This window comes from Mycetomoellerius zeteki, unplaced genomic scaffold (genome assembly GCF_001594055.1).
Source record: "Mycetomoellerius zeteki isolate Tzet28-1 unplaced genomic scaffold, Tzet1.0 scaffold221, whole genome shotgun sequence".
Lineage (NCBI taxonomy): Eukaryota > Metazoa > Arthropoda > Insecta > Hymenoptera > Formicidae > Mycetomoellerius > Mycetomoellerius zeteki.
This window is the reverse complement of record NW_017257184.1, coordinates 2,873,409-2,895,749: the sequence shown is the minus strand read 5'-3', so window position 1 is coordinate 2,895,749 and position 22,341 is coordinate 2,873,409. Positions and strand designations below refer to the sequence as shown.

Below are 22,341 nucleotides of genomic sequence, written 5' to 3'. Positions count from 1 at the left end.
CCTATAATTTGTTCCTGAGTTACTCGCGGTTTAAGTAAAAAGGAACATTCTGACTTTATTGCTCGTAACTCCGTTAAAAATCATCGTATCGCAATTATAAATACAGATTCTTACCCAGCTAACGCTAAATATTCACAGAAAGTTCGATTCGTATTACCAATGTACTGAATGTTCCGGAACAGTAAACGAATCGTCATAGAATGTGCAAATGTCGAGGAAATATTCAGAATATTGTGTGAATACTTCTTGTATATTTCACGAAAATCGCTAGCGAGCGAGCAATACACATCTCCGCCAACAGAAGGCCATGGCGACGAGCATTTGCTCGTAAACAAGAAGCATCTGGAAAAAAATATAAGGAGCGCAACACTTCGTCTGTGAAGTAAGCTCCAAAATTGGACTCTAAGGTGAAAATACATTAAATGTATTAACCAAAATAAAATTTTGTTTAAAAACTAATTTATGGAATCTGTTTTTAAACAAAAAAAGACGAACCTGACCTGGAATTTTTGGAAAAATTAAAATTTTGAGGAACATATATGAAATATATATTCCTCAATTTTAATTTTTATATGGATGATTATATGGAACGTTCTCGGAATATGTAACGATATACAAATAAAATTTTTAACCGACGTTTGAATGTTTCTTTTACATACCATAAATATTCGGAATATTTTAGAGTATTTTTGGAATGTTTTTTTGGGATTTTAGAAATATTTTATGAATATTTCGAGAATATTTAGTGTTTGCTAGGTAAAGATGAAACGTTGCTCTATCAAGTGGTATAATATAATTGGCAATTTTTTTTAAATAGAATATATGGGTTGTTAAAGTCTTTTTACCAATTTATACAGGGACTTTTTCCCTAACCCAATATTTTATTAGTTTTAAATTAAATATTTACATTACATGTATATTTAAAGTGATTTTATAGTATATAGTTATTATTTTTACATAAAAATCTTTGTCATTATGTATATATTAAAACTTAATCTAATAATATATATAATTACAAATTAAAAATTATATTTCAATGATTCGATTCGATTATTCGACGTCAAAAGAACTTCGATTCGCACATGTTTAGAAATTTTCAAAAAAAAAATACAATAATACAATCTAATAAATTTATGAATATACATATATTCATAGAAAATAAATATATTTATATGTAATTTATTTCCTATAAGTATATATTTTTGTAATATACTTCTGTATAAATATTATTTAATTATGTTATTATTAATTATGTTTCTGTAAATACTCGTATATACATATAATAAAAAATATATATTTACAGAAAAATCACATAATATTCTTTTTATATTAGAAAACATGACTACTCGTATAGAATTACATCGAGATCTAGTAATGCGTTTCTTAAGTACCAGATAATTTTTTTACACGAGCATATCCGACGATGAAACTTTACCTGCATTTAAGCCTGTTCGACTCTCACGAGCGCCACTAACTGAAAACGATTACATTTAACGACGCGCAAAAAAGAGGTAAAAGCAGTCACACAATTGTACACTCCGCCACGGAATGTCAAAGATGTCGATCGACCGCTCCTGTCACGAAGCTCTAAAAGTTGGGCTTCTCTTTCTCTCTTTTACGCCTGCTCATGCGTACACTCCGGCACGCGCAGCGTGCACATGTGCAGCGGTGACGTAACACGGCGGGCGTCGTGTTTTGCGTTTGCATTTGTACGTACGTCTCCGAACGTTAATTTTCGCTCATTGAGTAGACAAAGCCACGAAATTTGCAAAATTGAACGATGCACGCGTAATCGGCGATCTAATCCCGGCTTTTTAAAAAAGACTTGCAAAATAATTGCACAATCTCAATTATAATTTTATATAATAATTTTAAAAATAGATTTTTCTATATATAAATCTACACATATAACACAATATTAAGACTTCTATTAAGCCATATGCGAAATTTATAAACATTAAAATTGATCTCAATGGAAATTTTTTAGTTTATTTTAAAAATATATTAATATTTATTAATATATATATAATATGTATAATATATATAATATTTATTAATATATAACATATATAATATATAAATTAATATATAATTTTCTAATATTAATAAAAAAAAATTATCAGCAAAAATTTATTTGTTTAAATATCTCTCTCACAGGGAGAAATACTGACGCGTCCGACTCAGACAAGGACAAAAATTGTAAGTAATCACTCTCAGTGTTCAGAACGCTGCAGGAAAAAAAACTGTTTTGTTTGGATCGATTTACTCCGGGACAGCGCGAACGCAGTCCCGACTACCAAAAATTATACGCCCGAGATACCCACTTTAGGGGTATTCGCAAGGGTCAGCTCGACCGTAGTGCAATGGAAGAGCCTCGCCCTGGAGGAACCGCCTTCCTGATCACGGTAGCCTCTGCGCCAGGTAAGTATGCTTTCGGCTCCGCTCAAGTCCTTAATATTGGCTACTCGGTGAATCTTAAATACGAGAAACCTACGCGTAAACGCGCCGCATAGCGACAAAGTGCTCAACTAAACGTGTCGTCTAACAGTCAGTCGTTAAATCGAAACTAGTCGGACACGGTGGCTCTCCCCAACTCTCTTCCCCAACTCTCTTCACACAACACCCTTAGCAATAATTCTAAATGTATTCTCGTATCATTGTATCATGTTATACCTAACATATAATATACAATATATATCAATTAATTGAATTAAAATATTACATTCTATTATTATCTCCACATCAAATAATTTACAGATGTAGAAAAAAAATAGTTGATATAAAAAACATACGATAGACTTTCTTAATATTGATTTTATTTTGTCTTAGTCTCTTGTGTCTCCCTTATAAACTTATTGATTAACTGATTTGTAATGTAAAATTCTATTGCTATATCGTGTAACAACACTTTTGTTTCCGCAAATTAAAAAACGACATTTTTCATCTTCCTGTTAAGATATCGAAATTTCAGGAATCAAAATTCAGAAATAAAGATAAAATATAACTTAATAATTATAATTGAGTTAAATATTTTCTTAATGAGTATTCGTATTTTAAATACATTTTTCTTTAAATTATACATATATATAAATATATATAGTAAAAATTTATGAACAAATATTTAAATTATAATATAATATTTCATTCTATGAATAAGATTTAAAAATAAATTTAAAATCGTGATAATATATAAGCCCTCAATATTTCAAATAATATAATAGTGTAACAAAAGCAACTGAGAGCAATAACGCAGAAGATATTAGCGTACAAAAAACAATATTATATATATATATATATATACAGGGTCCGGCCGAATAATATGTAAAAGTGGGCACGACGTGATTCCTTATGAAAAAATAAACAAAATATATAGAATAAAATTTTTCGATCTTCTGCTTAGTTTTCGAGAAAATCGAGTTTGAAAATCCACTGCGTACGTATGTTGTTGCGGCTAAGCTACGATTCGTCGAGCGATGTATAACGCGTATAGTGTTTATAACAATGTTTACTCGGATTCTAAAAGCTAAGGTTAAGGAAAAATACAAAGACAATTTTTAGTGAACAAAATTTTATTTTATTAATTACAGTACTGCTGGAACTGTTGTCTTCATTGTCGGATACATAACCGTGCCCGCCTAATTATCGATGCCCTTGGCAACGTATTTTGGTTTTTTAATTGCTCGAATGCGTGATTAATTGCTTGTACTGATTGGTCCCAGCTCTCGATATTTTCACTGTACACTATTTCTTTAACATGCCCCCACAAATAAAAGTCTAAGGGTGTGAGATCTAGGGATCTTGAAGGCCATGCGATTGTGCCTCCATGTCCTATCCAACAATGATATTTATTGTTAAGATATCTTCTTACCTCTCGGGAGAAATGCGGTGGAGCACCATCCTCCTGGAAGATCAATCGTTCCCGAATATTAAAAGGCACGTCGTCTAACAAATCTGACAAATCATCGCGAAGAAAATGTAAATATCTTTCTCCCGTTAAAATATCCGGCAAAAAGTACGGTCCGATTATGTGATTACCGACTATTTCAGACCACACATTCACACTAAATCTGTGTTGGAAATAAGTTTCTCGCGTTGCATACAGGTTTTGAGAAAACCACACATGTGTATTATGGATATTAAAAGTACCATCTCTCGTAAATTGTGCCTCATCTGTCCATAAAATGAACGATGTAAATTGTGGGTCACTGTTATGTTGTTCAAGTAACAATTAAGTAGCAATTAATCACGCGTTCGAGCAATTAAAAAACCAAAATATGTTGCCAAGGGTTCAGACATCGATAATTAGGCGGGCACGGTTATGTATCCAACAACGAAGACAATAGTTCCAGCAATACTGTAATTAATAAAATAAAATTTTGTTCACTAAAAATTGTCTTTGTGTTTTTCCTTAACCTTAGCTTTTAGAATCCGTGTAAACATTGGCTGCGTTCAGCAGACTCAACAGTTTTGCAACCGTTTTATGATTGTCTGCTGAGATAGGACCATTCTTCTAGATCTAAAAGTATGATCCAATTAGCGCGAAGGAAACTTCCAACAGTTGCAAAACAAACGTTCTGCTGAACGCAGCCAATTGTTTATACGTCGCTCGAACCGTAGCTTAGCCGCAACAGCATACGTACGCAGTGGATTTTCAAACTCGATTTTCTCGAAAACTAAGCAGAAGATCGAAAAATTTTCTATATATTTTGTTTATTTTTTCATAAGGAATCACGTCGTACCCGTTTTTACATATTATTCGGCCGGACCCTGTATATACAGGGTGTTTGGAAAGTAATGAAAAATCTTTCACATAGGGGCAGAATGGACTAAACTGAGAAGAAAAGTCCTATACCATTTTATAATTTTCGCAATAGTTAACAAAATATTAATTACTAAAAATTGTCGAAAATTGGTATTCAATAATTTTTTTTTTCAAATACTATTAACTTTACAGAAAAACTGTAAGAGATAAAAATTGTTTATTTTTTTCTCATAAGGTTCTGGGAATTTTTTCAGAATTTTTTAATACTGTATTTTCTCATGTTGGTAAAAATAAGAAAATGCAATACTAAAAAGTTAATAAAAAATTCAGAAAAAATTCTTAGCTCTTTATGAAAAGAAAATGAACCATTTTTGTCTCTTACAGTTTTTCTGTAAAGTTAATAGTATTTGAAAAAAAAATTATTGAATACCAATTTTCGACAATTTTTAGTAATTAATATCTTGTTAACTATTGCGAAAATTGTAAAATGGTAGAGGACTTTTCTTCTCAGTTTAGTCCATTTTGCCCCCCTATGCGAAAGATTTTTTATTATTTTCCAAACATCCTATATATATATATATATATGTATTTTAACTTCTTTGTATTCTATTTTCTCATAGTCTACAGATCCGAACGTTTCGGCCATGCTTCAGACTATTCTCAGAGGGTTTATATATTATACGGGGAATAGAAGAGCAATGCATATCTAGTGAACAATATGATTACACAACTTTAACCATTATGAATCTTCCTTCCTAATAGCTGTATGATTATTAAGTTCTCTTACTAATAAGTTAGTGAGACAGATGATTCCACACACACACACACACACACACACACATACACACCAAAGGATTAAGTAAGAAACTAATTATTTACATTCAACTCACCATCAAGAATGCAAAACAATAGTGCCACTATGAAGTAAAAATGATCAAATTTTGAGTAATAATCGTTAGACTATCTATTCTCGTCAAGATGTAAAACGTTAATATCTGAGCGCACCAATAATAGTATGAGTCAAAGTAACGTTATATGCAATGACAAATAAACAATAAAGAACAAGTAACAAATAAATAATAAAGATGTGTCACTGACATTATATCCGGTGAGAGAACAAAGTTCGATAATAAAATTGATATATATTCTTTCAAAAAAGGAATTCGTTAACAGATTAAAAGTAGATATTGTATAACATATGAAATATATATTATTTTTAACTCTTACAAATTTAAAGGCTATCAAGAACAGACACATAATGGTGAAAAAACTCCGTATCAGATTACAAATTAAGTGAATTTGTCTGTAATCTTATATGTAACATCTCCGAAATCACTCATTTTCCTAAATATCTTTCTCTATCTATAATCTCAACGATCTCAACGTCCTCACAATCAAAGTCATGTTTAAAACACAACCTGTGTTTGGTAATAACAGATTTATTACTAGTGTTCCAGTTAATTTGATTTCTATGTTCTATAATCCTCATTTTTAACTTTCTTTTAATTTATCTGATTTATATCGCGTCACATTTTTTACAGGAAATTTTATAAACAACATTTTTGTTCATATTGATGGAGAGGACGTTCTTTTATGCTCTTCCCAGCTTATTCATATTAAAAAAAACACTAACATTAAGATCTTTCATTATTTTAATAAATTTTTCTGTTGTATTTGGAATATAGGAAATCGTAAACCACCTTTTTTTCTCTTCATTATTCGAATTTCTGTTGTTCTGCGATTCTTGCATCTCTCTCTCTCTCTCTCTCTCTCTCTCTCTCTCTAATCGAAAATCTTTTTAAACTAATATTAATTGCGTCAAAAAAACAAATAAACTGCAAAGTGCAAGTAAAATGATTCTATCTACTATGCTCATTATTATTTCTCTTTTCTGTGGAGAATGCAAAGAATGAAAATTGATACCTTCCCGAAAAGGTCGATTTTCTGTACTAATTAAATTCTAAATAATTAATTTACTCATTTTTCTTAGCTTCAATTTAAAGAATATTGTCCAATGAAACTTTTCAAGAAGTCATAAAAAAAACATCGATCTATAAATTTTAATAATACTTAAAAAGGCAAGAAAGAAATGGAAGGAACAAGAGATAAGGCAATGCTTACATTTAACAACTTACCTGAAAGGGATTCTGATCCTTGACGTCGGTATAGAATATCTGCGACTCCTTGTTGTACCAACGGTCCTGCGAGTATATTGAGTTAATCCTCATATCAGTCCCATTCCCCGGCACTCCCAGTATCTTGTTCTGAGCACCCTCCACAACTTGGCCCAACATTTTTAGCAGGAACCTGGCCGCATTCTCTGTTCTATGCACTCCATACTCGGATGCGGGAAACGCGGCCGAGGAACTTCTGTTCGTGCCGATATCTCGAAGACTCGTCCTACTCACGATCGGATAGACCTTTATGTTCTGCGGCCTCAGAAGTGACTCTCGGAACAGGAGAGTGGACGCATCTGGATGCTTATCCAGATAATTGTCTCTGTTCTCTTTCAGAATCGTGTCCTTGCTATCGATCAGCTCGTCCAATTTCTCGCAAGAGCCCGCGTCGGCTAATTTGCTTCTGCAATGTTTGCAGTCCTTCTTCCTGCGTCTGCGATTCGGTCGGCGATCGGACTGCGTCACCGAGGCATCTCGCGACGAGTCTTCGTTCGCTTGAAGAGACAAGGATACATTTTCTGAAACGTCGGAGAGAGAAGGTACTGGGAGATCGCGAGATTTCCCAAAGACTCTTTCAGGATCATCTTCACTTGTCCTGGATGAAGTGGTCGTGCTGTCGTGATTCGTACTGATTCTAGAGAATAATGTTGAGTTTTGTTGAAAGGGCCTGTCGATCGTTGAGGATAGCGGCCTGTTAATCCAAGCCTGTTTGGCCAGAAGACCTCCAGTCTCGGACAAATTTCGAGACTCGTCGGAGCAAGACGTCCGCTCAGAAAGCTCGCAAGTGTTGGTTCCTGCATCGATCACGATGTCCTCGTACAGGTTGCCTTCGGGATGTGGCGTGATCCTCGCAACAACGGGATTATCGATTACATCTATCGGATCCGTGCAAAGCTGCTGATCGCGACGGCGAGACTCAAGGGTGGACTGCTCTTGTGCTGCGCGCGACTGATCCTCCTCATAACCCTGATTCTCCATCGGAAACTAAACAAAAACATGTAATTATAAAAATTATAATTGGTTTATAACATCTTAAGACATTATATTTAAGACAATACTTAAGATGGTCTTAAATATAAATTAAATTAAGATTTAATACATTAACGTTGTGATAATAAACGATATTCGAAACATTCCCGTTTTTAATAAGCTTTGTGGAGTCAACCGCGTAACAATTAAGTCTGATACTGCTTGAAAAAACCCATTACTTTTCCATTTCTTCAACATTTTGTCTTATATATCTATTCCGTAACTCTGATGGTATTACATTGTCGTTGCTGATAAAAAATCTTTATTAATTGTAATTAAACTCGATCGTCCATTTTCGACAGTTAGTTTGGATTGTTCTTAATTATAATTCTTGAGTCTGACTCCATCCGAATTAAATGACATCGAACATATGGAGTATGCATTATCTCTTGTCATTATTTATATATGCATATATATATATATATAAATGTAATCCATGTAATAAATATATGTATAAAATAATCCGTGTATAAAATAGAAATGTATCCATTATACAACCAGCATGTGATTTCTAATATACATATTACGTAATTTAATTATCTTTCAATTAATTATAATTATCTAATAACGTTTTTGTAAATACGCACACTCTTATTTTAATTTTATAATTCCTTTGTGGATTTTATAATTGTTTATAATTCGTATATTTTAATGATATCATTACAAAAATAAGATATGTCTGTTTTGTCTTACAATTAGATTAATGCTCTTTCTTAGAAAAATATGCCTATTATTATTTTACGCAGTTCTTATTTTTGGATCATTGTGATTATAATAATATTTACGGGACACATGTAACTCATAAAACGAAAGAAAGCGATGGAAGACAGAAAGAGAAACGTTACGAAAAGGATGAATTGAGTGTCTCGTTGGGAAGCATACTCGCGATTGTCGCAATTATCACTTGACTTTCCGATTGATCCCTTGGGCTCATGACATCATCGAAACTATGCCTGTGGGACCATTTGTTTCTTCTTAATTTATCCGTGATGCTCACAATGATACGCTTAGATTTCCGCAATCTCGTACGTGTCATATAAGGTACGCGTATTAGAGAAGTGTTTTCCTATTTGATCGAAGATAACCGAGCAAACTATCCCCTCATCCTCCGTCACTATCTATTTCTACATCCCCAATAAGTAACTTTCATCCCAAAAGAATACAATTTTAAAGATAAGATTTTTAAAAAGTCGGTACTTTTCGAAATTAAAATTTTTGAATTTATAACTGTAAATTAGTAGACAAATAATGAAACTGACGTATTCTTTTAAAGTTACTACAGCGCACGTCAAGAGAATTAAATTACTATACTATCTTTAAACAGCTTTAAACGATTTATAATTCATCAAAAGTCAGAATAAAAATCTATTTATAACTTCATGTGCCATAATACAAAAAATTCAAAGAATCAGAAAATACGCTCATTTACATAAACATACAATTACCATACATACACACATATTATCGAAATACGATAAAATATAATGCATAATATTATAAAATTATAAATATAATAAAATTATGAATATAAAATTTTAATCAAATAAAAATTAAGATAAAATCGAATTACAGAATGTTTGAAATGATTTTTATATGAAAATAATGAAAACTTAAAGCTCTGATCGAAGATATGAAATGATATCTCATCATTATATTATGTTCTTCTAGATTATATTAAACTTATGGTCTAATTGAAAAAAAAGTATTAATTCTTTAAATCCATGTTACAAATAATGAAATTGTATTATACTTTCCACATAAAAATTATATGCAATAATTCAATTCAACAAAATTTCATAATACATCATTTTGTTTGAAATATTTATTAGTCAATTAATTTAATACATATCTTTTTCATACACGTAACAACCCCTACAGCATAAAATATTGCAGTAATATTTTAATAGTGCGCAATATCACAAAAATTGTAGCAATATTGCTGTAATATTGAAATTGTGATATTTTGTTGGGAATATTGCAACAATATTGCAAAATATTGTAATTAATTTAATATTTTGTAGAAAATATTGCAGTATATTATTGCAATATTACAATTCAATGAATAAGTACACGGCTCCGCCACTAGAGGGATACGCTTTTCGTAAGAAAAAAACATCCAAAGGTTCTATAAGAAAGAGTATGCAAATCGAGTTAGCGAGTCTCTCCTGGAGATTTGTAACCTTTTTTGAGATGTGTTCGGATTCCCATTCGGTTCTCCAGGTGTCATGTCATTCTTGTTTCAGTAACAAGAATGGAATGATACTCGGGTGGGAATCGGAACATAGCCTTAAATGTGCTTTATAAGCTCCGGAATATTTTTTTATCACAACTTTATCGTATGTATTTTGGAGTATGATGTTAAACAATAATATGTTAGCAATTAATAGAACTAGAATAATTAATTATTGAAGTATTGCAAATGTTATAGCAATATTTTATTTTTGCGGGCATAGGAATGAATATTGCTACAATATTGCAGCAATGTTTTATGAAATATTACAATCTTTCAAAATAATATTGCTGCAATATTTCGTATTGTAGGGGAAAAAAATAAGAAAGTTGTTCGGTTTGATTAATCAATTTAACATCGAGATATTTTAAAAATTATCTTTCACTTTAGCGTGCTACTATTTTTCGTTAAAATTTCTCTTAATCGTTCTCATTTGCTAAAACGTTCGCGTTTCGATGATGACAGCGAGCACTCGAGTGCGAAGGATGCGTTCACGAGGTCGACGCGGCACAAAGGATCCATTCACTAATAAATACAATTAGCGCGTCGCCGCGTGCACGCGGTATCGAGATTATTCAGTTGCGCCAGCAATTCCCAGCATTCCCGTTAGATTAATCCCGATCGGCCGTCATCGCATCAAGAACCAATCGCAGCGATCCGATTAATTCCGTGCTGATTCAGCGGCGCGCGTTCTTGCGTCCACGATGACGCACCCAGGAAGCGCGGGTTCTTACCCACGCACGGTGCCGTGTACTTTTCGCGAGGAAGACGTCATCACCGGGCGACGCGGTGAAAATTTTAATATGCGAAGAACATACGCGAACATGGCTATACATTATTCACGATCTCTTATGCGCTCTCGCGAGCGTTCAATATAACCGCAGGCAATTACCATGAAAATGTATTTGATTCCCTTCAAACTACGAAACATACAGAATGTCCTCGATCCATTTTAATTTTCCACTAACAGTAATTATTATAACATTAAATACTGAATGGATCGAAAGAAATTCCTAGCGAAGAATGTCGAGGGTTCAGTAGGTTACACGCGAAAGGTACACAATTATTAATTATTAAAAGGCATATTAAAATTTTAAGATTTTTATAAAAATCTCTTTCTCGGTTGAAAAATGAAATTTTGATAGAAAACGTGTTTAATAATAATAAGTTTGTATAATAATTTAGTTTCTCTTACATTCTATTTAAAACGTCTATTCGTCGACTGATTCAGTACATATCCTCTTTATGTAGGTACACGTAACAAAATGGAGAAATGCTTTATTCGTTTTCTACGCGGTTTGTAGACGTGAGATAAATGCACACAAAAGTATGCAGACGGCAAGCATGCATAGCGTAGACAAAGCACGTAGACTAATTTTAAAGTCTGCGAGCAAGCTTGCTTACATATCGCATATTTCGACCGATCACATCAAAGCACCGTCGGCGTTTCTCAACGCGCCAACATAATACTGTGCTTATTTTTAATTCTTTCTCATTCTCTTTTCTATGCAAAAGTATCTCCTTTAGACGCACATCTTCGCATTGCTCTCCGTTTATTTAACTTATTTATTTTAACGTAAAAAACTTATTTAACATAAAAAAACTACAGATCAAAAGTTAGTTTTATTATCAATCTTTTCTTTACTTTTCCCTTTCTGATAAAGAGACTTCTATACAGTTCTCGATCGATGCAAGAGCGTTGAAAATATTCTTATTTCAGCATCAAATAATAAAAAATTCAGAATTATACCATATATAATGTATAATAATCGATAATATAAATCTCGTCATATATATGACTTTTAAAAGGCAGCAAATCTTACAGAGATAATTATTATAATTCATATCGCTAAATACAATTATAAATATAGAAACACGAATGTACACCTATAAACAAACACACATATAAATGTATCTATAACGCGAAATGTACGAATTCTTGTTCCGCGATTTTCGAAAAATCGCGAGATACATGATACATTGTGTATTTTATTATTTTTACAGAATCGATGTAGAACGATCCTCGTGTTTTATTCAACGTAAATAAGAAATGTTTGAAGGACAAAGCCCTCCTTTTTCACCTGCGTTTCCTGCGATAGACATTCAATGAGCTATCATTAAAATCATTACATACGATTGCATCTCTCCAGCTCTTGCCAAGTATACTTTTTAAAACCGCGAACGGACGTTTCCCTCCTTACCCTCTCCTAACTTATAAATCTTTTTCTGCACAGGAAGGTATGTGTACATTGTATAAGTCATATCACGATCGCGATTGGCAAACCGTAATAAACCAACGTTTAACTACTTGAACAAACATCATTGTTTTTCTTATTTCTTATTTATATTATCTAATTCCTTTACATTTTCCTTTCTTCTAATTTATTATTAATCATTTCTAAAGGTTTATTCTCAATTAAAAGAGAAATCTCTCTGCCAAATCCTTAAGTTTTAACAATAAATATGGCAGTCAAATTGTATTATAATTCTGCTGAATTAAAAAATTCGAAATTAAATTCTACGAATAAAAACGAGATTGAGATCTAATAAAAGAGGAAAGTTCAGCAATCTTTCATAAAAAATTCTAAAAAATTTAAAACTTTGCAGGATAAAGTATATATAAATCCAATCACATAGTAATTTTCTGTTTCAGCTGATAAACGGTTCTAAAAATAAAGACAAAGTCTCGTGTCTACAAAGTTTTTAGAAATTTTCAGATTACCAAACCTTCCTTCTAAGTAGCAGACACATGAAAAGACGCGAGACAATTCTGGAGCACTCTGTATCCGTGTATGGAGAGGAATGTATGCCACTTTCACTATATCGCAACGTATGTTTATTACATGATGATGTTATTTTAAGTCATATTGTGCGTCAACAAACGGATAATTACTGGATATTAAGAATAATCGCTGTCAGGGCAGCTCGCCCGTTTGCTCGAGAGGAATACGAGTAAATATTGTACGTTTACACTATGGCCCTATTGTTATTCACAGTGCATGCATGAAGGACGAAACGGAAGCAGGGACGCTTTTCTCGTTCTCTTTTTGTACGGTCGCGACTCCGGAAGTCACCAGGTGCATCCCGCGCGTATGAAAAACACGTTGCTGCGAATACCGATAATTAAATTGTAACTGGCCGGCTAATTACTTTCCGTACTTCTTTATACGAAAAAAATGTGCAGGCTATTCCGCTTGAGGTTCGAGATTTTCAGAAGCTATTTGAAAATTAAAAAAAATATTAATTAACTACAGAAATTAATTTAATCCTTGAAACAACGATATTTATATAAAATTCGAAAATACGTTTGCTTGTACAATAGAATTCTATTTATTTCAACATGTCAGGGAATAAAACAGTTAGTTCGGATAGAGGTTCGCTAACTCTCTTCACTATGAATACTTCTTAGGTTCGATAATATAATAGGAACGTTCAAAAAACTAAAGTTGAACTCGTCAAGCTCCTATTAAATTATGACGCTCAGCTATGAGTTCAAATATTTGAAACTGAGCATAAATTTTTCATTTAAATAGAGTACAGATAAACAAAGTTCTACTATATTATCTTCTTTGTCTAAGTAAAGTAAGTAAGTATGAGAAGCACATTCTCTAGAAAGAGAGGAAGAGACTGAAAGAAGTTTAAAACAAAACGCTACAAAACAATAACGGACCATCCTGTATAATCAACACGTTCAACAATAAGACATGGTATGCATCGATAATGGACGTTATAAAGTGTTCGATAAAGTCGAATTCAAGTAGATGGACCATCTATGAAAGCCCATTGAACGTAATGAAGGACGTACGTTATAATTTACAGGCCATAATGAGTGATATTATCAATAAACGGATAGCATACAAAGCCAAGGCCTAAAGCGGCTTCTGCATCGCAGAAGATCCGCAGGCGCCGATCGGTCGCTCGTACTAATGGTTAATTACTTCTCATGTACGCTTATAGGGATGCCGTCTCTCCTTACGTCAAGTGGTGTCCAATTTATCGCGCGGAACGAGTTAAATGACCAGCGAAGAAATGCTTCTACCAACACGCCCAACGAAGCCGTCGTTTTCCCGTCGATCGCTTTTTTTCCGGATCAACGATCACATGGACGATCGTTGTAACGTCAATTCTAATTTCTGTCGATCGTTGAGCAAGAGATGCCTCGTATATTCAATGAAAATAAAGCATTGACAGAATAATATTGATTATTTCAAGCAATGCGAACAGTCATGTCTTCTGAGAATAATTTGCAATTAAGATATAACAAAAAAATACATAATTTCTATACACAAAATTATGTTACTAAAATACTTAAACAAAATGTGAGTACAACAAAAAAGTATTTAACCATCTATCTGTATACTGTGTATTAAAAAAACGAAAAATGTTACGATGTATAACGAACTCGGCGTCCAATTTTAGCTCCGAATTTGCCGCGATTCCTCGTGATCGGAATTATTTCCAGTTCAACGTTTGAAGTAATTGGATCGGTCAGTGATCAATTAGAAACTACTCATTGCAGCGAGTACACGTGCCGCGTCACGTTTGAGTGTAAAAAGTTTCGCGTAGGAGCGACTTAGGGGTCGTTTTACAAGCGTGAGACTCAGAGCTGAGTTATACCCTGATAAAATGATGTGGTCAGCATGTAATTATACGCGCGTATGTACATATATACATAGGCGTCGAGAATAAGGCAATCTAAGAATAAAAACAAATATTATTTATATGCGACGCAATTAATAAATGAGCCTTTAGAAAATGAATTTATTCTATATCAAAAATGCATGAAAATGACAAATTTACAAAATTCTATACATCTCCCCATCGATTGCGTCTCGAAAGCTTTAAAACCTCTGATTTTATTAAAATTAAATTTCTATAAAGCTAACATGACGCTGTGCAAAATTTAGTAAAAACTTGTAAAAACATATGTAATAATGAACACATTATTTATATAATTAATATCAAACACTCAAGAATTACATTTAATACTCTAAATTAAATCACAGTTTCTCTAAAATAAGAATGTTTTAACAGATTTTTATGAAAAATTTTACCGGCGCCTTTGCCTTTGTAAACCTGGTTGTTTGGTCGCACGTGTCATGCCATATGCCGCTGCGCGTTTTCACCCCGTGACTAGAGCACCGGCGTTACGCACCGATCGTCATTATGAGTTGCATCGAGGGCCGAAGAGATAATTAATCGTAAGCTCTTCGGCCGTGGTGTACGTACGTATGTACACATGCGGAACGCGACGTCTCGGCAATAAGTTACGGGGCACCCTTCTAATGAACTTATTTGCCGATACTAGATACACGCAAATAAAGCCTAACGATGAACCTATGCGTACGATTAGATATTGTTTGCTAAAACGCGCGGCCAAATATTATATTACCAAATATTATCCAAGGTTATCAGGATTCTAAATTCGTATGGCTCGACAAACATAGACAATAATAGTTGCAATTAACAAAGACATGATGTAGCTTACGCTTGTTCAATTAAGATAGTGACTAAATTAACAATGGATAGTCCCTAATAGCACAGATCTCCAAGAGACGTTCCAAAGAACATTCAGAGGATATCCCTATATCCTAAGAACATTCGGCAGAACGTTCCTCGAATAAAGTGTGCTATTAGGGGTAGTGCTGAGAACGTTATTATTCCCAATTAATGCTACTTTTATGTAACAATTGATTATCATAAAATGATAAAAAATGATATTTTGATTCTTATCTCTGTCATTAGTCTCTGAAATGTCTTTAATTTACAATTCCTATTAATTATATAATTGATAGACAGCAAATCGATAAATTAGAAAGAATTTTTTCTTTAAAAAAATTAGGTATGCGAAACCAAAAAGTGAAAATCTTCGATAAATAATATAAACTTTCTCAGTACCTTTTATGAGAAACAATAAACTGCAAAATCTTAAAACAATGGAAACTTTTCAAAACATACATTGCAACAATAAAAGTCTTTACATATAAAAATTATTTACAATAAATAATATATCAAAAAATAATCTTACATAACAATCTTTTCATCCTACATAATATGAAAAAAAATTTGTACTGTTTTAAACATAATAATCTATCTTTTCTTACAAAACACCTAAGCAAATCTCACATTACTTGTCGTAAAATTTCAATTATCGATACTTATCTTTATATTATCGTTATATACATATATTATGTAACTTGCCATTTAAATGGCGCGTATACTTATACTATAGTTTAGTTATAGCTTTGCAGTGAGAATAATAGAGGACGAAAAAAAGGCACTGTCGAACGTATCCCGTGGCAATATAACAAGCGCGCTTCCCGCTCGAGTTCCGCGCCGAGACGAGCGGAACTCGGCTCGATCGCTCCGCGAACGAAAGCGCAAAGAGCACGAGTCGCATCCTTCCTCGCCGGAATTACCGTGCGACGCGCATTACTACGAGATTCTTCAGGAACGATACAGAGCAACGCGTCCTGCTCGACATAAAAAAAAACAACAATGGTGCATTATGCGAGAGCACTCCGGTCCGCCCTGACGCAACCGCGAATGCCCTCCACGTCCCTTTGATTCTCCGCGACCCTTTACGCTCTCTATAATCGCAAGCCTGCTTTTTTACTGATTGAGAAGAGGTAGTTGCCGGCAGTGAATAGTTACGCGAGTCAATCTTGCCGGTGTAAAACCGTCTTCTAGAAAACAATAGCAATATATCGGCATGATCTGCAAAATATAGAGTAGCATTACTCGAGAAAATGATAATGCTCTCAGAATAACGCTGCTGCTAAAGTACTAATTTAATCAATGTATTTTGATTGAAAATATTAAGATAAATCAATTATGCACACAAATTCATAAAAATTAAGCAAATATTACTGATTAATTTTTCATACAAAATTCATTGATATTTTAGCGTCTTTAATCAAGATCGATATTCTATACTTGCTTAAATTAGTAAGTTAGAAACAGTATTAACGCTTATAAAATAAAGTTGCTATTAGCTAATTAAATCAATACATTTTAATTAAAGATATTTAAAATAAATCGATTATATATACGAATTCATAAAAATTAAGCTTATTATTGTTGGTTAATTACGAATACAAAATTTAATAATACTTTAATATCTATAATCAAAATGTACTCATTATATTAGTAAGATACTAGCACTATCTTACTCGTATTTTGTAACTAGCAGCAGCACCATTGTTTTTAAAAATAAACACTTCTGCCAGTTTACTAATTTCGTCAGTAAATCTTGATTAAAGGTATCAAAATATTAATGAATTTTGCACTAGAAATCAACCAAAAACATTGACATATTTTTTTGTATAAATTCATGCGTGTAATCGATTTTTTTTTACACCATGGGCTTTGCTTTAACAAAGGCAAAAAGAATAGTCACGTTAAGAAAAGTAGACTCTTATTCGGGGATGTAGCTCAGTGGTAGAGCGTTCGCTTTGCATGTGAAAGGCCCCGGGTTCGATCCCCGGCATCTCCATTTTTTTTCTTTTACTAATCATCAATAGACAATAAATGTAGTTACATGTGTAATTATTAATGATATGATTACAATAAAATTTCATAGGTATGAGTCTCCAGAATATTTTTTTTCTTTAATAAATTCATTGGTTAATTCGAAATTAACTTTTTTTTAACAAAAATTTTACAAAAGAGACGTTGTTGACATCCCAATGACTTGTTATATTCTATTTTATTTATTTTTGTAAGTAACTCTCTTATATACTTTCTGATTGATAAGAATATTTCCAAATTTTAAATTAAGACTTAAAGATGCTTAGATTTAAGCGAAAAAATAAATTTTTATATCTATTTACATTAATATTTTACTCGAATTAAAAATTTCATAAATTAGATTTATATATATATTTATGAAATTTAATTCGAGAAAATTTCGAGAAGATTCAGTTATCTATAATACAGAAACTTATAATCCTAACGTCTAATGATTCCTGTTATCTGCAATTATCCTAAAAATAATTTTAGCACATTATATTGCGAAGAAATATCCCATTCACGACAATTCTTTTCGAATAAATCTCTTCAGAAATCTTCAAAGTAGCGCAATGCAAATGGACACATATTCGTTCTGTTAATCTAAATTCAAATTAAAACTAATATTTTCTGAAAAACGATACGCTATACACAAGGAAAAAAATATTCGCTGACACTGCATGTTTTGCGCTGTCGTAGCACTCGTTGTTAATTACTATGGGAACAACCAAAAACCTTGTTAAGAGTGCTAATAGTGTTTACCAATAATAATTTTGCTAACTCTGCAAAGTATTACATTATAATGACATTGTTTCTCCATAACAGCAAAATATATTAGCTAAACTCTAAGCATTAAACATCTAACAATTCACATCAAACAAATTCACGATTATTTAACGAAACAGGATTTGATTTATAATATCGAGTTACTTTATAATAGAAAAATCTGATTGCGCTTATTGAATATGCTTATTGACTTAGCAACTATAGTTTCGCTACAAACTCTTCTTCCTCCGCGTGCATTCTTTTCATACGCCTCGTCATAATGTCAATGCTGCAACATCATTGATCAACCAGCATCATATATATATATCGTGCACGCGCTTTTTTTTCAGGACTTCCTCGAATCATTTCGCTACCAAGGAAGAACAGAGATAGAAAAGGGTGGCGTGGAAGGAAGAGGGAGAAGGGAGGAAAGGGCAGGCTACTTAACGGAACGCCGGAACGAATCTCGAAGGCCCTGTGGGTTCGGCATGTGGCTTATTATACCCGCTAATAAGCGCAGTATATCGCGTCGATTATCCGCTAAGTATAGGGTCCAAGCCAAAGGGCTATCGGCATCGGCCGTTGGGCCGATGACTGCACGTCACTGGCATGCACACAGCCGTAATTCATACGCGGTTGGCTATATAATGGCCAGTGCCTGTGCTGCTGCCCGTCTACGTATATATTTCTGGCCACTCGCCCCGCGAGTGGGAGCGGGACGAATAAATCATAAAATTTATAACTCGCGTCTCCAAGAAGAAGAAAGATAAAAAAAATATCGCGGCGCGGAACCGGACGGCTAGAGACGGGAGAACGTATTTGCGCGCGCGAACGGGGCCAACGGGGAAAAACGTGAGTTTTCTTAGAATCCGATCTTCTCGTTCTTAAGCCGCGGGGTGGCTTAACGGACGTTTACTCAGCCTCCTCCTATATAAGAAGAGAGGGAGACAAACTCCTGTCCACAGTCACGGAGATTCGAAAACTCATCGGCTTCGAAAACTTATAATAACTCCGGACATAATCAGCCGTTCGTATTTTAATTTTTAAATAGGAAACACTTACCATTGAACCCAGTTTTTTAGCTGGTTAATTTATGGATTAGACTTAATCTCACTTAACTTGATGATAATATAAAAATTGTGTTTATCTAATTATAATTAATCACTAAACTAATGATTTTGTACTATATATATAGTAACTTTTAAAAAAAATTCATATAAAATCATCAGTTTAGTGATTAACCATAGACAGAATACTATTTTTACATTACCATCAGGTTAAGCCTAACCACAAGTTAACCAGCAAAGGAAAAACCATGTCTTAAAGTTAAACCTGTACCAGAAAACTTACATTCAATGTAAAGCATATTTCAAGATTGAAATCATATTGCAATTTTTCATAGAACTTTAAAAAACAACGCTAAAACAGATCCGTTACTGATAAACATAAACAGACTCGCGACGATTAGCGGAGGATTTTAAAGGGATTTTAAGCGAGGGTTTTAAACGGAAACAGATGCCACAACGTGTGTACTTTAACCGTATCCGGTTAACGTGTTCGATATCAACGCTTATCGGTTGCACATTGCGGAACGCATGGTGCATCGAACTCGATACTAATTTTAACGTTTAAGCCCGTAGTCGTTTTAGAGACCAAACCATTTATTTTCATTCTACCGCATCTTTCTTAATATCGCGTTTATCGATTTCCCATGTAGTTTTATTTTGTGTCACGCGAAGGGTATACGAATCTTTCCGAAACAAAACTGATCGATTTTCTGTAAATTCTTAATTTTAATATTGGAACATGTCATTCTCTAAAACATTTAGAGTTGTCACTCTGAAGAGAGTGGAATTTCTCTCTCACTCTAAAAGATTGAAAAATGAGCCACTCTTTATCAAGACTGGCTCAATTTTCACTCTTTAGAGTGAGATTCTATTCCAAAAAATTTAGAGAGTAGAGTATAACTTCATCAATTTTCTCTTCTATTTATTTCATAGAATTGATCAGCTTCTGGGAATCTGACATCCGTTTTACAAAATCGACAAGTATCAGCTGTTATTTGTTTTCGCTCTAGTATCTCGTTTCGCAGTTTAAAAATAAGCGATAAAACAAAGCTTAACTTCTTGCCACATTCCTCGCTCGATCGCTCGCGGAATGACGCGATGTGCTATTACGATCGAAGGACGCAATACACTTCGTTTTCATTTAGTTCGCATGTGGGGTGTCTCATAAAACTGGAACACGTCCGGGTAGAGCAGGAAGATCCCGCGGTCATTTTAGCCAAGCGTTTTTCCATTACAGCGGGTCGCGGGTCGCGAGCCGCGTTTGCCAGTGACGCGGAATTCTTATGCAAATAGGAGGGTATCCCGGCTTCACTCGAGAAAGGTAACCACGGCCGAGTGCGGCCGACGCACAAAGGGATCGGAACAAACGTGCCGGCCAGCTGACAATAACCACGGAAGAAAAGACCGGGCGGTCGTTACGCTTGGCCGCGCTTACGGCGGTTTTTATTTACACCTGGCGCACGTATTCCGCTGCACTTTACCGTCGTCGGCGCCCACGCGTCTACCGAGACGTGTCTATCTCAGATGTGTCATCTGAGAACTGTCGTACGATCGTTTCTGACTCACATTCAAAACGCGTTCTTCTTCTCTGTACAGCGAGATATAATGGCTGTTTTCTGTGGCTGAACTATAGTACACACGTACTTTTGGAACTTAAAATGAAATGTTTAATAATATTTGAGAAAGAGAGCTCTAATGCAGAGTTTAAAAGGAATAAAAAATAGACCTATTAAATATTGTACAGGGAGGATCCCCGTAAAAAGATTCATAATTAACAGATTTCATGTTTAATCTCTCATTCCACTGATTTTAAATTCGTAATTTGCGTAAAGCGCAGGGACCGTAGAGAATCCCTAGACATCCAAATTGGAAGTTGTACATGATTAAACTGACAATCACGTCAAGTGAAATAAGTATTACGAATATTTATAAAGCAGAAGTCGAATCGAATTTTTAGAACAAGATCCTTCATACGGAGCCAGTGATTGATAGATTAATTGGGGATCAAAGATTTTCATGTTTGAGTCACATTTTAATTTCAATTTAATTTCAATTTGTGTGTGTTTGATTTCAATTATAAGCGTAAGATATATTATCTGCCGAAAATTCATTATATTATAGTAATCATAATTATTGAATCGACTTTTATTAAAAGACATAGATACTTGTTACAATAATTACAACAATTAATTTATGTACCATAATTAATTACAATAATTAAAGTAATTAATTTGTTGTAATAATATACATAATATCTATTTAACTAATTTATAATAATATTTATCTCTTCTTTTAGTGCAGATATCGTTCTTAAAGCCTTGTGTGCTCACGATGCTATACTGAGAAAAAAATGTATTTAATTTTAATATAAATAACTGTTTGAATAGTACTAATATAACATTTATTTACGGAAAATAAATATTTACTAAATAAAAAGATAATAATTAAATCAAAATTAATGGCTCTTACATCAAATAAACATATGTTTATATTTAGCAAATTGATTATTCAAGCTATCCAACTGACACTATTCCAACAAAGATTTCTTCAAACATTTTTCTGTTAGTGCAGTGTAGGAATTATTTCGAGATCTCGGACGGAGAAAAAATTAAATAACTGTATTGATCAAATTTTCGAATTGTTCAGATGCGATTTGTTAATTCTTTCTCCATCCGAGATCTTGGAACAATTTCTAGCATTGTAGACGCAAGAGTCAAGAGAGTTTAATTAAAGAAACTTTATCTTTATAAAATCCTTTAAATCATTGCGTTAACAACTGCAATAAATATAACGAACAAATCC

The 22,341-nt window shown here is 33.4% G+C and overlaps 1 protein-coding gene and 1 non-coding gene across 2 annotated transcripts in view; one reads left to right on the top strand and one right to left on the bottom strand.

Moving 5' to 3' along the window:
- The window catches only part of LOC108723049 (uncharacterized), a 43,280-nt gene that overhangs the window by 12,900 nt on the left and 8,039 nt on the right, over positions 1-22,341 (bottom strand). The window contains exon 2 of the mRNA XM_018448522.1: positions 6,898-7,923. Within this exon, the coding sequence (XP_018304024.1) occupies positions 6,898-7,917 (1,020 nt within the window). The 5' untranslated portion in view covers positions 7,918-7,923. The remainder of the gene's footprint in view (positions 1-6,897; positions 7,924-22,341) is intronic.
- Positions 17,622-17,693, top strand: TRNAA-UGC (transfer RNA alanine (anticodon UGC)). Its single transcript has one exon. It is a non-coding gene; the product is annotated as a tRNA-Ala (tRNA).